The 17444-nt window shown below is 43.1% G+C and overlaps 2 protein-coding genes across 3 annotated transcripts; both read left to right on the top strand.

The window, feature by feature from the left end:
- The first annotated feature begins 1764 nt into the window (after window positions 1-1764).
- Window positions 1765-8591, top strand: TMED2 (transmembrane p24 trafficking protein 2). Of its 2 annotated transcripts, XM_065646393.1 has the most exons (5): window positions 1765-2010; window positions 3455-3647; window positions 4069-4089; window positions 5990-6097; window positions 7111-8591. In XM_065646393.1, exons 1-5 carry the CDS (start codon window positions 1831-1833, stop codon window positions 7233-7235), a joined length of 627 nt encoding a protein of 208 aa, XP_065502465.1. In that variant the 5' UTR covers window positions 1765-1830; the 3' UTR covers window positions 7236-8591. The 2 variants fall into 2 exon arrangements, with proteins under 2 accessions (XP_065502465.1, XP_065502466.1); XM_065646394.1 differs by lacking the exon at window positions 4069-4089.
- Window positions 8592-9676: 1085 nt separating this feature from the next.
- DDX55 (DEAD-box helicase 55) lies at window positions 9677-17249 on the top strand. Its single transcript, XM_065646505.1, has 14 exons — window positions 9677-9794; window positions 10614-10664; window positions 10749-10835; window positions 11079-11170; window positions 11278-11340; window positions 11712-11861; window positions 12327-12516; window positions 13069-13151; window positions 13551-13682; window positions 14256-14348; window positions 14969-15083; window positions 15717-15885; window positions 16269-16561; window positions 17033-17249. Exons 1-14 carry the CDS (start codon window positions 9687-9689, stop codon window positions 17198-17200), a joined length of 1794 nt encoding a protein of 597 aa, XP_065502577.1. The 5' UTR covers window positions 9677-9686; the 3' UTR covers window positions 17201-17249.
- The last annotated feature ends 195 nt before the right edge of the window (window positions 17250-17444 follow it).

The following is a 17444-nucleotide window of genomic DNA, read 5'->3' as shown; positions in this document are numbered from 1 at the left end:
ATATTTTGGACAAGTTACGATGAACAATGTCAAACACTGGACCTAGTCAGGGCAAATAAAACTGGAGATGCAAAAGCCAAGCTTGGAATGACTGATACGTGTTCTGAATGCAGAATTAATCTCTATTTTGGGCAGACACAAAACACTGATGCAAGTGAATGGGAGGTTAGAATGCTGTGAAATGCAACACTGTGACACACAGACAAACCTTTTCATCCAATATTGTATACAACATTCTGTCACAAGTTACAAAATTTCAATCTTCCTCATGCACCGCAGGGCGGCCAGGAAAGTAACAAAAAAGTCTCCAAACATCTGAGTTTGGCATTCAATTGCCTAATTTATAGTAATAATCAATTACATACTGTGAAAACATATCTACCTATCTATCACAGCGTGGGATATTGCACAAAGTTCCAGAGGGAGCATGAGGATGAATAATGGCTTGGTCATCCTTTCCTGGCAAAGACTGCTTGCGAAAGCACCAAAAGGAGAAGCACTGAGCAGGACCTTTGGAGAACGCTCAGGGGAACGAATGTGCTGTGAAATCATCGTTTTGTCCAAGTTAGAGATGAGGAAAGAGCTCATGCCACCAGGATTCAGTATTAAATGAGTTCCCATTTGTTATGTACAAATGCACGTAGAAGATGTAAGTAATAATGTAGGGAACGTGCTAGTGGCAAGAATAAAACTGCTTTGAGACAGATGAAAAACCAGCAAAGCAGTTTATGCTATGGAAAGCAGTAGATTCAAGGTCGGCTTGATCCAAATTTATTGCAAAAAATGGCAGTTTTCAGTGACTTGTCAGGAGTCTCTTATCCAGTCATGTACGTGACCTGTAGCTCCTCAAGTTCGTGTTCTTCTTGCTGAAAGTTTCCCCTCCACACGATCCACACCCAGTTCAAACAGGCGGCTGGAGCGGGATGAACCGACTCACCCCTGTAAATCCACTATTTGGTTAACATCTGTCACACAACTGAAGACAAACGCAATGTCTGAGTGTTACCAGGAGTACAATAACTGGCGTTTACTCGGCAAACCCAAACGCATAAATATTTCACTGGAAAGCCAGATTGTGCTTTAGTCCTTAAATCTCCTGCAGGTAGCTAAGTCATAAAAAGAGCCTTCCTTAAGCTCCAGCATGGCCTTCTGTATTTCTGACTGGAAGTTTTAATTGAAAATTAGCACTTCGGCATGGCCATGCAAGACATAATTTTTTAATGCACGTCTCGGGTGACGCACAAGCCTGCTGTGTATCGTGACTGGATTTTCTCGTGTGTGGCGAGTAGCCCACAGGCTGGGCTTCCCCGTGACTTTCTCGATCGTTAGCTGCTCCTCAAGTCTCCACCTTGCTGCGGCAGGTTTGGGTTTCCCGGGCTGCAGCCGCAGTTTGGGGACAGCGGCGACAGCCGCTCCCGCCCGAATCCCCTCAGGTGCTTCCCGCGCTCCCGCCCACGGTTGCCTGGCAACGCCTCCTCAGCCGCTCACCCAATGCCGTTCCGCGCGCGGCGCTTTCTCACAGGCCAGCTCTCCCCGCCTCGTCCTGATTGGCTTCTCGCCGCCGCGGCTCCGCCCCTTCTCCGTGCTCATTGGTTTAACCTGCATGAGCGTCCCGCCCCTGGCGCCGCGCAGTCCCTGCCTCGGGGTTCAGGCGGAGCCTTTCCGAACGGTCCCTTCATGGCCACCGTAGCACTGGCGGGACGTGGCAGTGGGGCTGTGTCGACCTATGAGCGGCCGCCCCGTGCCCCGGAAGGGGCGTGACGCCAGCAGGAAGTCCCCCCTCCCCTTTTCCTGCTGGCCCGCTCGGTGCCCGTCCCGCTGGGCTCCGCCATGTCGCCGGTGCGGGCGGTGCTGGCGCTGTTGGCCGCGCTGGCGGCTCCGGCTGCCGCCTACTTCGTCAGCATCGACGCGCACGCCGAGGAGTGCTTCCTGGAGCGGGTGCCGTCCGGCACGAAGATGGGGCTCATCTTCGAGGTGGCGGAGGGGGGGTTCCTGGACATCGACGTGGAGGTGAGGCGGGGCGGGAAGGGAGGGGGCCGGGGCCTGTCCCGCCGCCGCGGGGCTGCCCCGGGGCCCGGCCCTGCGCGCTCGGCCCCCGCCGGGGCGGGGAGGCCGTGGGGGTCGGGGCAGCGCCCGGGAGGGGGCGAACAGCGGCCTGGGGGAGGCTCAGCCCGGCGGTGGAGCTTGGGACGGTCCCGCCTCGTCACGGGCCCCCGTGCGGTGGGGGCGCCCTCGGTCTGGCGGGCGCGGGGGCTCTGCCCGACGGGAGGGGCCGAGGTGCCGCTCCCGGGGGTTCTGCTTCCTCAGGCTGCTCGGCGTTTCCGCTCCTGCTGCACAGGGCGGCCCTCCTGCTCATAGAACCGTTCTGTTGAGGTTTTCTTCGTTACGCTGCTTGGTACGGGCTTGTCATAATAAACCGTTCGGTGGGAAGAAACTTCTTCTTAGTGAGGGTAACAGAACACTGGACCAGGCTGCCTAGGGGGGTTGTGGAGTCTCCTCTGCAGACATTCCAACCCGCCTGGACACCTTCCTGTGTAACCTCATCTGGGTGTTCCTGCTCTGGCGGGGGGATCGGACTGGATGAGCTTTCAAAGTCCCTTCCCATCTTCCCATCCCTGACTTCTGTGATTCTGTGAATGGACAGGATTACTCGTTAAAAAAACATGTTGCTTATTCTGGGAGCAGTGTGTGTCCTCCTGAATCAGAAGGTGTTGGCTTTAATCAGGCTGATTGCCCTCTTGAGAGTTGTAGGTAAGTTCTTCAAAGAGATGTCAAATCCGTAGGAGAATAATAAAATAAGAATTTCTTTCACCTTGGTGAACAACAGATAGTTGTTTGTTTGAGATAACTTGGCCATGAGAGAGTCGTTGCTGAGAGTGAATATAATTGTTTAAAGTTACACATGGCTCTGATACAGGACGGAGTCAGGAAGCTGTGAAGTCCTGTTCAGATGTCGCTGGTGGAAGCTCAGCTGAGGTTGGTGGCCTGACGGGATCGAAGCCTTAAGATCCCAGTGACTCTGAGCCCTTAGTCCATTTGAAGTGGTAACTGCAACAATACACAACTGTGTGTCTAAACTAGTATTGATATATGAGAGAATGTATTTTTTTTCCTTTTGTATTTTCCTTCAAACATCGAAGGTGAGGTTTCCCCTGCAGTTGTTAATTTGGGTAACAGCCAGTGCCGTCGGCAGATTACGATTTACTTGTTCTTGAAGGCTTCTTATCTTGCGTATGGAGGGCCAGTAATCTTGGCCAGTAAGAGAGACTTTTGTTTGGCTTTCTTTACCAGTGAGTTTTTTCTGTGCAGAAAAATGCATCACTGCTTTGGAGTTGTGGGAGGGAAAGGTAAATCTGACTGGATAACTTCAGAACATGTGTGCAGTACTGTAGTGGTGTATTTGAAACCACCGTATTTTAAATAGAATGTATGATATTTTGTTTTCCTCATCCAGATTACAGGGCCTGATAATAAAGGAATTTATAAAGGCGATCGAGAGTCCAGTGGAAAATACACATTTGCTGCCCACATGGATGGAACGTACAAGTTTTGCTTTAGCAACAGAATGTCCACCATGACTCCCAAGATAGTGATGTTCACTATTGATATCGGGGAAGCTCCGAAGGGGCAAGACATGGAGACAGAAGGTGAGGAGGACTCCTGGGAAGAAATTAGGTGTGGTTTGGGAGCTTTTCCCTATGTGCATGACTTCTGAACTTGACTGGGATTCTCAGAAATCTTGTTTCTTCAGGCTGTCTAGTCAGCTCTTCTCTTGCGTGGCTAAAATGAATGTGGATGTTTCTAGATCTCATTACACAATTTAATGCAAAAATCACCAGGGAACCACTTGCCCATCTGCAGAAACTAATGCTTTCATCCTTTAGTCTTTTCGTCAGTTTCATTCTCTGATTTCTAGTTTGCTCAGCAGTATGTAGGCTACTACCTGCATTAGTTGAGCTCTTGGATAAATGTGCTAATATAAAAAATTTTCTCTTAGCTGTGTAAATGACTGTTTTATCTGCAGCCTTTTGTCCTGTACTTGTGTTCATCTCTTACACTTTTCTCTAGGTGGTGGAGATACCTGGGATGGTATGTGTATTGCTTTTTGAAAGCTCATTAGCATCTTGTCCTTTGCATACATTTATTCACTAACAGCTAACGTTTGCTTTTTCTCTGTAACGTCTGTTTGTAGCATGAGAATGTCTTTTTAATAAACTACATACAAGGTCTGATTCTGAGCAATGCTGAGCACCCGCGAGCTTTCAGCGAGAGGTTCATACACTTGGCAGCTCTTGGGATCAGGTCCTTGAACTGCCCCGACAGTTTGTCTTCAGGTGGTTATTTCTGGCTAACAGAAGACTTAATTAATCAGGAGTTTTAGGTGAAATTAAACTAAAACACTGAACATCCAAGAGCACTGGATGTTTTAGACTGTGTTTGCTTTTTGTTGCTACAGTGAGTGTTGAATAATCAAGGGCTTTTGGAAGCAACAAACTTCCTTTAGGTTATTAACTATCAGAAATGTTACAAGAGGTAAAACCTCAAACTTGTCATTTGCTATAAAAGAAATTAAAGGTTTGGGTAACAACTTATCAAGTGTTACTTAGAAATCACTAGCTGTAGCTAGAAGGGCAATAAAGTTTTGTTTTCTATTTTAGCAAGTAAATAACTGTGCACTGAGTGCTTGATATCACTCAAAGTAAGAAGTTCCCAACTAAGACTAAGACTAAGTTAAATGATGAGTCTGAATATATCTGTCGTAAAGAATTTTAGTGCAGCTTTGAATTTTTAAGGCACTTTTTCTTGAGGGTTTTTTGAGTGGATTTAAACAATCCCAGTGACTGTAATTTCTTCTCTTACTAATAAACTACACTTATTGCAGTGACCAGTTGGCCATGAAAATAAGGGATTTATGGTATTAGAAAAGTGAGTGTGGTTTACACAACAATTTAGATTTTAATTGGAACTTGTATGAGAGTTATTCTCTGATCCTCTTTTTGACTGTTCCCCACAAGGTGTGTATTTTGAATAACTTAATTTTCAGATTGTGATCTGAAATACTTAATTTATAAATTAAAAATGTAATAAGATAGCTTCAAAGTTGAGTATGTCCCTTCAGTGGAGAATATGTTGGGTTTTATGGCTTTTTTAAAAGAGCCGATTGCCCAGCGCGTCTGTGGAATGAGATCTCGAACTTCTCTTGGTGCTAGAAGACTTTGAAAATTACTCGATTTATAAATTTGTAAGCAGACAGTTCTTTGAGAATGAATGTCTTTAAAAGATCCTGCGATTGACAGTCAAATCACTAAATCCTGGATCTCTGATCCTTCCATTTGCCAGACTATCTCAAGCGAGTTTTCTCTTGTCGTTGGTTTGGTATTTTCCTCTTCTGCTTTCACGACATACCAGAACCTGGAGCCGGTTTCTGCCGAGCCCCTTTGGCATCGTGTCTGCTGAATTCTGTGCTTCAGCTGAACCGGAAGATCACAAGATGTGATTGCTTCAGAAAGTGATCTCGTTTTGCCAGCATCATGATCTTAAGCTAAATTCTCAGTTGTTCTATTTTTGCAAGCTTAACAACTAGGAAAAGCTGTAACGTTAAGATAATTTGCTTGGAATATATTGGACAATATTGGCAAAATAGATACTAGTGTGTGGTATTGATCTCATGTGTTCTTACCTTCTGTTTTTCTGGAAAAGTGTGCCCATATTTGGAACAAGTGGTCTGTACTGACTCTAAATTGTGTGTCTTCTGCCTTCTAGTCAGATGTGGAGAAAGATGTTTTCCCACTTAGTAAATACCACAGAGACGTGTTGTGAGAAGGGGCGCTATGAAAACTAAACTTTGCTCTAAGGATAGAAAGTTTTCAGCTGTACAGACTGCGTTTTTCAGAACTGCAAGGGGAAATGATGTTTGACTGTTCATAAATTTTAACACATTTTTTGAGTCAATGACAGACTTTCTGATGCTTCTGAAATTATTCCGCAGCTCATCAGAACAGGCTAGAAGAGATGATTAACGAGTTAGCAGTGGCCATGACAGCTGTAAAGCATGAACAGGAGTACATGGAAGTTCGTGAAAGAATACATAGAGCAAGTATGTGTCTTTGACTTAACTGCCTCTCACTTCTCAAATGAACTTACAAAATGTGATTTCAAATACAAGTCCATGAAAGCTGTTTCAGGTTACTAAAAATAAAATTAAAAAATTAGAGCAAGTTCTGAAGGATCTCCCCATACAACAGTGTAGTAGATGCTTGCAGTCGTCTTAAAATTGGCTGACCTCTCATGTCATTAAGACTGTTATGCAAAATGATCTTTGCTTAATAGGTGTAAATTCTATAATTCTTTGAATGGCGTATTCATGAAGATACAGTAATGATACGACTTGGTGGCTTCATCCTTGAAGTGGGTGTGGCTGAATAATTGAGCCCAAGTATATTTAAAATATTTAGTTGAAATAGACCAGAACTGCTGTTATTAGCAAGCAGAGAATACGGTGAACTGCTCAATTGCAACCCGCGTTTTCTGAAATACAGTGTTAAAATATGACTGAGGGTGCTAAGTGGTGCAGCAGGGGAAGCCCAGTGAGAATAAAGGGCAAATATTTCTAATGTGAAAATGCAACATTAAAGTACTGGCTCCTAAACTGTTTGAACCTATGGATATTTCCAGTATTATGACTTTTGTTACTAGTGGCCTGATTGAAGAAAATGCTGAATTTTTAGAACCAAAGACGATGAACCCTTTAGAGACTAGAAATTCCCCACTCACCATTGAGACCATAATATGCAATGGTTACTTGAAAAATCAAGGGGATTCTGTTTGGCTTCTTTGAGGTTGGGCAGAATAGAGAACGAAGCTGCAGTGTGTGTCCAAACCTGAGGTTAAAACGTCTGCTTGCAGAGTGTGGTTCAAGCTGTTGAGGAAAACATCCCCCCTCAGCTCTCAGATCTTGTCTCTGAGGCTGCAGAGTCCTCTGGGGCATTTATAATGATATGAGAGAAATATCAGCGGTTTATGTGCAATACTTCAGTTTCAATGACAAATTATGTTTTAAGTTTGTTTTAAATGCTTTGTTACTTATTGCATTTTTTTTTTCCCCAACAGTTAATGACAACACAAACAGCAGAGTGGTTCTTTGGTCATTCTTTGAAGCTCTTGTATTAGTTGCCATGACACTGGGACAAATCTACTACCTGAAGAGGTTTTTTGAAGTCCGAAGGGTTGTTTAAGAGTACTTTTCTGGTCCCGGATTTCAGTTCACTGTCTACCAAACATCCTGGTCACAAAAAAAGTAATTTAGTTTCTGAACCCTCTTTACTGAACTGTAAAACTTATTGCTTATGTTCCTTCCTAGTTAAAAAATGAATTGTTTTTATATATCTCATGTAGCGAAAACTGTGCTGAAAACTTGTCACTTAATTGGCATCATTTTTTTTCACTTAAATCTGCCTAGTCTGTACGCTAAGCGAGGTCCAAGCAAGCTGCAAATGCTGTAATTCAGCTGTAGTAACAAGCGATGTCAATGTCTTTTCTAACCTTTTTCCCTGTTTTCGTACTCGCGGTTCTATCTAGGGAAACGGTACAAGGCCCTAACATGACTGTTTGCATTTTTGACATCTTTAACCCTGCAGTAAGTGTTACAAAATCAAAATAATCCCTTCTTCACTTACATAAACTGCCAAGGAGAAGCGATTGGAACTTTATTCTGATAACGAATAGGAGACAGCTGACAATTTCCCTTCTAGTATTCGCACCTAGTTGCTATTTAAAAGAAAATCCTCAGTAACTGTCCTAGTTACATCAACTTATTCCCAAAGTTATTTTAAATTAAATAGCCTATAAAAATGTGTTTTCTCCTCTCATCACCGAATGTTTATCGTATGGTTTTTAGCCTTTCGGAGGTTTTATATGGAAGCCAGTTGTGTGCGGTGGCTTGGCAAGTGGTAGTTAACCCTTTGGTGGCCGCAGGGCCAAAGCTCAGACTGTTGGCACTGCTGCAGAATTCACGAGTGTTCAGGAAATCTGGGTTCCTGCTGCCAAAGGGTTAATGATTCCAGGGGTTTATTGCGATGCTATGCAGCCCTTGTATTTAAGTTAAGTGGCAGTCTCTGCCGTTATCTGATCACAATTAGCATAATGCTAAATACTGGTGTGTTTTCTTTTTCAGGCACATGTAGATTTGTTTTTGTATAAAGTTATTTTCCTTGGTATCTGATGATTGGTTTAAAAATTAAAGAAGCGTCTGATGTGGGTGCTGAGCCAGGATTATGTTGTGACTGATGTATATTAGTTGTAATCATTTTTGGGGGTGGGGTGGGGTCTTTTCCAGGGGGGAGCTTCTACAAGTGACACACAACAGTTTTGTACAATTAATTTAAAATTTGTTACAGGTTTTCATGTTCCAGGTAAAGTTTTTTCAACCTCGGGTGAACACTTGCAGCAGTTCTTCAGAAAGGTGTCTGTTACACCTTATTGCGACTGTTGTGTGCCAATATTTTTGTGTAAAAACACTTAAAATTGAATTCTAAGATGTACATTTAAAAATTGCTTGTGAATCTAAATATGACCCAGGTTCGATAAATAAACAAATTCTTTAAAAAAAAAAAAAAGTAACTTGGGTGTTTTGGGTTTTTTTGGATACTTTAAGGAAGTACAGTTTAACACAAAGCTGCTTTAACTTATGAAGTATTTCTTAAGATTTCTTGGGTTCATCCAAAGGCCATTCCACTTTGTGAGCAAGTGGAAGAAATCACAGGTAATTCATAGAATCATTCAGGTTGGAAAAGACCTTTAGGATCATGGAGTTTGACTATAAACTGAGTTCAGCACTAAACCATGTCCTGAAGTGCCACATCTGCATGTCTTTTTAACTTGTATCACCGAACCATTTATGAAGACACTTGAAAAGCCTCAGTGCCACAGCAGCCTTTAGAAATTTGAATGGATGAAAGGCAGAATTAGCAGAGGAGTATTGGTGGTGTGAGGAGCTGTTTGTCCTGTCCACTGTTAGAACACGATACTATAAGCTGGATAGAATCATTTTGGTCGGGAAACACCCTCAAGATCATGGAGTCCAACCATAACCCACCCCTGGCACTAACCCACGTCCCTGAGAACCTCATCTCTGCCCAGCCCCTCCAGGGATGGTGACTCCAGCACTGCCCTGGGCAGCCTGTTCCAATGCCCCACAGCCCTTTGGGGAAGAAATTGTTCCCCAGATCCAACCTCAACCTCCCCTGGCGCAGCTTGAGGCTGTTTCCTCTGGTCCTCATGGACGCACCGTTAGTCTGGAGCACACCGTAACACGCTTTCAGTATTTTCTAAGCTCCAGTCTGCTCGCTTGCAGTGAAAAACTTCCCTACTAGAAATCTCCCTGCACCTCGCTTTTGGAATCTTTCCTCTTTTCTGATACGTAATTCTAAACCTGCAGCTTTGCTCCTCAACTCCAGGCATTCGGGTGTCCCAGAGCTTCTGTACGAGCTGCAGCAGTACGTACTTCTTGCCATAAAATGATGAATTTTTGCTGTACCAAAGGGGGGTGTTCGCTCCGGCGTTTCCTCACGGAGGAGCCGGCGCGGCGCGGGCCGGAACCGAAGCGCTGCGGCGGGTGTTTCCGCACGGCGGGCGGGAGCGCGGCGCGGGGCGGGCTCGGGCGAGCGGGCGGGCCAGGGCCGCCCAAGATGGAGGCGGTGACTGAGGGGCGCTGGGAGTCGCTGCCCGTGGCGCTGAGCCCGGGCGTGCTGCGGGCGCTGCGGGAGCTCGGCTTCGCCCGCATGACCCCGGTGCAGGTGAGGGGACGGTTCCCGCCGGGCCGGGGCTGTCCGGGGGATGGGGGTGGCAGGCGGGGCTTGACGATGCATCGAATCCTGGGGTCAGTTCTGGGCCCCTCGCTATGGGAAAGAGGTTGAGGTGCTGGAGTGAGTTGAGAGAAGGGAACGGAGCTGGGGAAGGGGCTGGAGCACAAGTGTGATGGGAGCGGCTGAGGGAGCTGGGGGTTCAGCTGGAGAACAGGAGCTGAGGGGAGACCTTCTGATCTCTGACCTGCCTGAAAGGAGCTTGGAGCCAGGGGGGGTCGGGCTCTGCTCCCCAGGAACAAGCGCCAGGACCAGAGGAAAGGGCCTCAAGTTGCGCCAGGGGAGGTTGAGGTTGGATCTTGGAACAATTTCTTCCCCAAAGGGCCGTGGGGCATTGGAACAGGCTGCCCAGGGCAGTGCTGGAGTCACCATCCCTGGAGGGGTTGGACAGATCAGAGATGAGGTTCTCAGGGATGTGGGTTAGTGCTAGATGTAGGTTATGGTTTGACTCGATGATTTTAAGGGTCTCTTCCAACCAAAATGATTGTGTGACTCCAAGGCGGCTGCGGGCGCCTGGGCCAGCCCGGCTGCTCTGGGACGAGCTGTGGGCTCCATGGGCCGGGGCACCCGGGGCAGGCAGTGGGTTCAGTGGAAGTCGCTGCCTGTGGCTTTCCTGTCACGGGCTCTGCTTGGGGAATATTACAGAAAACTTTGATGTCCCTTGGGGAGATTTAGTTGCTGTGTGGTTACTTCCACCATAGCCAGTTCAACTGTTCATGTGATGTGTCTTTTTTTTTCTTTTATTATTTTCAGTCTGCAACCATTCCACTCTTCATGAATAACAAAGATGTTGCTGCAGAAGCGGTGAGCACTTTGTCTTGGTTGAGTTCATTGCTTTTCTTGATTTGTCTCTGGAGCAGAGGGCTGACTCTGTTTCCCTTCTTACAGGTAACAGGCAGTGGGAAAACCTTAGCATTTGTGATTCCCATACTAGAAATTCTTCTCAGGCGGGAAGAAAAATTGAAGAAAATGCAGGTAAGATTAAGTTATTCACTTCTGAGTATGGTTTTATGATATGCCAATAAGATTTGATGACTTCAGGAAAAGTACCAATAAGGAAAATTGCATAAACCTAAAGTGACTGTGTGCTCCGCTCTTTGGTGTAGCAGTAACAAGAAACTGTTTAAAACTTGAAAATAAATATTGGGATGCTCTCTTTGCGCTTAGATATAGCTTTTAATTTGACGTGATCAAATTCCTTTTGTTTTTCATGTGTAGGTTGGAGCTATAATTATCACACCAACAAGAGAATTAGCTATTCAAATTGATGAGGTGCTATCACGTTTCACAAAACACTTCCCCAGGTTTAGGTGAGTGAACTTCAGGCTTGTCATGACCGCAGTTCCTTTTCCTTTGGACTTCTGTCATTCGTAAACTAGCAAAGGATGACCTAAAGCTTTCTGGTTTATTGTTTTAGTCAGATTCTTTTAATTGGCGGTAGGAATCCCATGGAAGATGTTGAAAAGTTTAAAGAACACGGGTGAGTTGTTAATAATTTTTGTTAATGCCTCGCAGTTGCGTTTTTTTCCTTGTTGGGGTTTTCAAATTAGGGCTTTGCTTCTGCTGGTGCTATAGTTTGGCGGTGAGGGTGTATGTGGAAATTGTCGATTCTTTTCCTTGAGTGAGACAATAGGAAGGGATCATACATGGAATTGGTACCATTTACATTGACATAGTGACTGAAAGGCGCTGAAATACAAAAACAGTTAGAAGTGACAAACTGAAACCGTTTTACTGATGAACGCAGTCCACTCAAGTGCAGCTCTGTGCTGTGGTAACGGTGTTAGCAGCTGCCCTGAAGTCCTTACCTTGCCCAGTCACAAAACCGCTGTGTGTTTTGTTCACAAACAGCGGGAACATCATTGTAGCTACACCAGGCCGCTTGGAGGATCTGTTCAGAAGAAAAGCAGATGGGCTGGATCTGGCAAGTTGTGTGAAGTCTCTGGACGTGTTGGTGTTAGATGAAGCAGACAGACTTCTAGATATGGGCTTTGAAGCAAGGTAAGTAATAAATTCTAGTAATCCTTGTGAAGTTTTAAATGAGTTCATATAAGGTTGATGTGAATGAGCATGGCCAGCAATGACCTCTAAAATTAAATTTCTTCTGCTTTGTTTTTACCTCTCTTTGCTCTGTAGGCTACATAAAGCAATTGTTAAGAGGGGCAAAGAATCAGGAAAAGTGGATCCTCGATGAATAAAGAGTTTACAATTTCTTTAATGTGTATTAGCACATGTTGTATTAATGCTTGATTACATATAATTTATGCACTAGAATGGCTTAAAACACTTTAACAAATAACCTCTGATGTCCCTTTTCTCTTAAGATAATTAGCTCAATAGAAGATGCTGTATCCTTGGCACTCTGTAATAAAAGCTACTTTGTTTATAAACTCTTATTTCCAATGATTGAGCTTCTTTCTGAGGGAAGTCTTGGGATGGTTATGTTTTACATGTGCTTACTTGCAGTTTAAACACCATTCTGGACTTCTTGCCCAAGCAGAGGCGGACAGGTCTGTTCTCAGCGACTCAGACTCAAGAGGTGGAGAACCTGGTGCGAGCAGGTCTGCGCAATCCCGTCCGCATATCGGTGAAAGAGAAGGGAGTGGCAGCGAGCAACGCGCAGAAAACGCCCACGCGCCTGGAGAACTATTACATGGTGTGAACCTCTGTGTTTCTTGTTCCCTCTCCTTTTTCCCTGTTTCTCTCAGTAAGTTTGTAAATGTTGGCCAGTTAGGATCACATTAATCGAGGAACCAGAAGTCTCAAAGTCTTTTGCAGGTTCTCCAAAGATCGGTAACCAAGCTGAGAAAGATCTAAATTGGCAGCCCTGTTGTTTCCTGCTCTGCGAGCTTTGTGTGGCTGCCTGGAGGAGCTGGAGTCTCAAACTTGCTGCTGTACTGTGGCTTCTCGTCCTGCTTATAGCGAGTGGGTTTGGGAGGAGACGCTGGGGATTTTAGAGGAAGGCCTGAGGGATCCTTGAGATACTGCTTCAGGAGAGAGATTGTGGCTAGGGGTGGGAAAACAGGGAGCTTAAGTATTTGTTTTTAACTTAAGACACATAAAAGAGAAATATTCCATGTTATGAACTGTGGTGCAAATGATCAGTATTAAGAAATTATGTCCGTAGGCATTTGTCAGTGCACAATGAATGGAGGAAACTTTGTATTAAATCCATTTCCTTACTTTTTTTTTCTTTTACATTGTGTAGATCTGCAAAGCAGATGAAAAATTTAGTCAGTTGGTGCATTTTCTTCGACAGCACAAACAGGAAAAACATCTTGTCTTTTTCAGGTAATTCTCTGTGTTTTTCATTGTGAAAACAGTACAGTATTTTATTACTTAAATTCCAAAACTGTGCCCTGTGTTGACAAGGACACAACTATTTAAAAAGTGATTAATTTTAATAGATATCTTGTCAAATATAATAATAATAGATATCTTGTCAATTGGTCATTGCTTCCTGTCAGGATTCTGTTGAACTTTATTAAGCAAAACATAAATTTTATATGCATTTTTAAAGTAAGGCATTATAGATTATTATATGTTGATTATAAAAACAAGGTACATATTAAAAAAAAAATATATATCGTATATTTTTGAAAAGTCTCAGACCACTCTAGCTTGATTGTCTAAACCAGATTAAAAATGCAGCATAATCTTTTGCTTTTATATCTGTCTTTATCACAACAGCACGTGTGCCTGTGTGGAATACTATGGGAAGGCTTTGGAATCCTTAATTAAACAAGTGAAGATAATGAGCATTCATGGGAAAATGAAACACAAGCGTAACAAGATTTTTACTGAGTTTCGGAAGCTCTCAGGGTAAGAACGTATGAATAGGCGAATAGTGACATCAGCAGGGAGTAAAAATCACCTTTTCCTGATTGATTGCCAGAGTGGAAACCCAGGATACTGTTTTGTTACTATATGAACAAGAATAAAGCAACATGATGCTGTAATTTACCTGCAGAAAAGTGTTCTTCGTCAGCTTTGTGTGATGGGACTTGAGTTTTAGCATTTTATAAGAACAACTGTTTAGAATAGCATGCTAAGACTGTCAGTCACTTAGGTCTTTTATTAAAATATTTATAGCGTTATGTTCAGCTGTGGATGCACTGGTGATTTAAAAACAGAATTTGTAATAGGGAATTGATTTTTTTTTTCTTAGTGACATGTCAGCTGTGGTATAAATCACATTCCTTTTCATTATGTTATGTAGAACTTTATTTGGTGAAAGCTGTGACTATCTTATATTTGGTCTCTTTTCAAAAAACAAATATTTTGAAACACTTTATTCCTCGGTTCTTCAGTGTAGATGCAGAATACACAGCTCGGGGGGAGACTGGCTCTTCTCAAGTAACAGTTTAATGAAAATATGCTTTTTCTTCTTCCTAGTGGCATTTTAGTTTGCACTGATGTGATGGCTCGTGGCATAGACATTCCAGAGGTTCACTGGGTTTTACAGTATGACCCACCGAGCAGCGCCAGGTACAACTTCAGATCTCAAGAATCTTTACTTCTGGTCATGTTACTGTACTGTTCAGAAATAAATTGGGGACACACAGCTGCAGAAAACACGTTTAATTGCTGCCTGGAAGTTAGTCTGAGTGAACATACAAAGTAACGCGTGAACGAGGGAGATCAAAACAGTGCAATTTTTGTTGTAACCAATGCGAATTGACGTGACTATGTGTGTAAGTCAAATGGGTGTTTGTCATATATTTGTGTGAAGAGGCTCTCTGGTGCAAGGCTTAGCAGGAGAATATCGAAGAAATAACGAGAGGTGAAACCCTGGGGTGAGTGAGAGCGGGGACAGCGCTCTTTGAAGAACAGTACATTGAAAGTTCACATTAAAGCTGCTTTTCCATGTATTTTAACTTTCGTTGTCATAATTCTCTCTGCAACTTGCTTTAATGTCACCCCCAAAACCAGATACCCCTTGCTTTAGCATACGGTCCTAACAATGGACTGGGAATGCTACACATCTCTTGTATTGCATTTTACTGATTCCTGTTGGTTTAATTCAACAGTATACAGTACTTCAAATTTTCCATTTTGTCTAATACTTTAAAATCAAACTGAGCATCTCCTCCATCGTGTTGTTTCAGTGCCTTTGTGCACCGGTGTGGTCGAACAGCGCGGATCGGCAACGTAGGCAGCGCGCTTGTGTTTTTGCTTCCCATGGAAGAATCTTACGTTAACTTTCTCTCAATCAACCAAAAGGTGAGTAGACTTTTATTCCACCCCAAAGCAGGAAAGGGCAAGGAGACAGGCTTACTGGTAGGAATTTCAAAATCAGAATTTGGAGGACTTTAGGTGATACGCATAAATAATGTTTTAGCAGAGGTGCATGATTAAAAAAAGATAAAGGTGCTTATTAATCACCAAATGCAACTGTTGGAACATGATTGCTCCTGGTGTTATCTATCGAGTTTGTAATAGGAATATGTGATGCACCGAATAAGGAAAAGCTTTTCATTTCTAAGGATGTGTAGACTGAACATTTCCAGAAGGGCAGCGCTGGTTTACACTCCTACCCCCAACCCTGCCAGCATTGGTTTATAAGCTATTTATTTTTATCTTGGATAATTTCCCCTGTCTGGTCCTGCATTTATGGGATTAGTTATATACATTCTCTAGAGCCCTGCCGATGAGAACGTGGCTTGACAAGGCACGAGATGAAGACGTTGCCTCTCGAGCCGCAGTGGGCGAACTCTTCTGCTGGGCTTGGACAGCTGCGTGGGGCTGAACAGTGAAACTGGAGCATTGCAATGACTGAGCAGAAGGGGAAAGGGGCTCAAAGCTCACTCAAAATTAACTTTTCCTTTGGTTTTGTATTTCTTTTCTGGTTTTCAGTGTCCCATGCAGGAGATGAAGCCCCAGACAAACGTGTCAGACCTTCTTCCCAAACTGAAGGCCATGGCCCTGGCTGACAGGGCCGTGTTTGAGAAAGGGATGAAAGCGTTTGTGTCTTACGTCCAGGCTTATGCCAAACACGAATGTAATCTCATCTTCCGAATAAAAGGTAATTCCCAGCAGCAGCTGGTATCTTTTGCTGTTATTTTCAGAAGACAGTATTTAGTTCAGTAAAAAAACCTAGTGTTATTGTCCACAAGCTTCAACTATTGATTCCTCGTCTCAAATTTACTTTCTGCAGCATTAGATTCTGACAAAACTCCTATTTTTTCCAAGGAACTTGTTTCTCATTGTTTTCAAGAAAAAATATTTAATTAGCAAGTTGACCAAACTGACATAAGGATAAATAAAAGTGACTTAATATTGTTACTAAATGTATTAAGTATAGAATGCAAATGATACAATAAGATAATGTTATTTTTCTGTGACTTGCTAAGTGAAATTAACTTTTTATCCAGCAGGAGACTGACTTCATAATCTTTATTTTAACAGATCTGGATTTTGCTAGCCTTGCCAAAGGTTTTGCATTGTTAAAAATGCCAAAAATGCCTGAACTAAGAGGAAAATGTTTTCCAGACTTTACTCCAGTCACTGTTAATACAGACTCCATTTCATTTAAGGATAAAAATAGAGAAAAACAGAGACAAAAGCAGTTAGAACAACAAAGAAAAGAAAGAGAGGAAAATGGAGGCAAAAAAAAATTTGTAAAGAACAAAGCCTGGTCAAAGCAGAAAGCCAAAAGGGAGAAGAAAAAGAAAATAACAGCTAAAAGGAAACGCGAAGAGGTAAACTGTGCTTGTTCTATTAAACTGCATGTGATTACTGTAGCATCGGTACATACTTGCAAATGGCAGAGAGCTGTGGCACTGGTGGAATTGACAACTGTAAATTAACTTTTTAGGACCTTGACAGGCAAAGCTTAAAAAAAAAATAGAGAAGCTTTTTAAAGGCAAACACTGAAACAACTTGTCAGCACTCTGATGTTAGTCAGTAATGCTGCCAGCCTAGGAAACTTTTTGATACCTCAGAGGTCAGTGGTCTGGCATAATGGTGAACAGTACTTGATATTTTTGTTTTTAATCAATTCTCAACAAGTCTAATCAAGAGTTGGATAACTCCCTGGGTAGAAATTGCGATTATTTCCTGTTTGGATATTCTTGGCAAAATCTGAGTTGTAAATGTCTCTTGTGTTCAGCTGCGTAGAATGAAAACCTTATGGGGTTGTGTTTAATTTGTTGTTTTTCAACTGCCCACAGGGCTCTGATATTGAAGATGAGGATATGGAAGAGCTGCTGAATGACACGAGACTCTTGAAAAGATTAAAAAAAGGGAAAATTAGTGAAGAAGAGTTTGAGAAGAGACTAACAGGCAACCAGAGCAGACTTAAAGTAGAAACTGTTGCTGACTTAGAGTCTGAATGTTGACAGTTATTCTAATGCCACTTTTACATTAAAATACTGCCTATTTCAATAAAACTGTATTTTTGTAACAAAATAATGATGCGGAGACCAGAATTGATCTAATTTCTTCATAAAGAGACCTGGTGTCCATAAAGACGTACAAACAAGCCTGCGGTTAAGAACAAAAGCTCTCGCATGGCATGGCAGGAGCTGCCGATTCTCATTACCAGCCTCGTCTGTGTTTTCATTTTGTTTTTTTCAGGTACGT

This window comes from Caloenas nicobarica, chromosome 16 (assembly GCF_036013445.1).
Source record: "Caloenas nicobarica isolate bCalNic1 chromosome 16, bCalNic1.hap1, whole genome shotgun sequence".
Taxonomy (NCBI): domain Eukaryota; kingdom Metazoa; phylum Chordata; class Aves; order Columbiformes; family Columbidae; genus Caloenas; species Caloenas nicobarica.
This window is presented reverse-complemented; position numbering and strand designations above follow the sequence as displayed.

What these genes read in the sequence shown, in the direction of transcription:
- DDX55 (XM_065646505.1), top strand. Translation starts at nt 9,687, where the DNA reads ATGGAGGCGGTGACTGAGGGGCGCTGGGAGTCGCTGCCCGTGGCGCTG. An exon ending in AAACATCTTGTCTTTTTCAG is followed by an intron (nt 13,152 to 13,550) that starts GTAATTCTCTGT and finishes TTATCACAACAG; the next exon opens with CACGTGTGCCTGTGTGGAAT. An exon ending in TTCTCTCAATCAACCAAAAG is followed by an intron (nt 15,084 to 15,716) that starts GTGAGTAGACTT and finishes TCTGGTTTTCAG; the next exon opens with TGTCCCATGCAGGAGATGAA.
- TMED2 (XM_065646393.1), top strand. Translation starts at nt 1,831, where the DNA reads ATGTCGCCGGTGCGGGCGGTGCTGGCGCTGTTGGCCGCGCTGGCGGCT. An exon ending in GCAAGACATGGAGACAGAAG is followed by an intron (nt 3,648 to 4,068) that starts GTGAGGAGGACT and finishes ACTTTTCTCTAG; the next exon opens with GTGGTGGAGATACCTGGGAT. An exon ending in TGAAAGAATACATAGAGCAA is followed by an intron (nt 6,098 to 7,110) that starts GTATGTGTCTTT and finishes TTTCCCCAACAG; the next exon opens with TTAATGACAACACAAACAGC.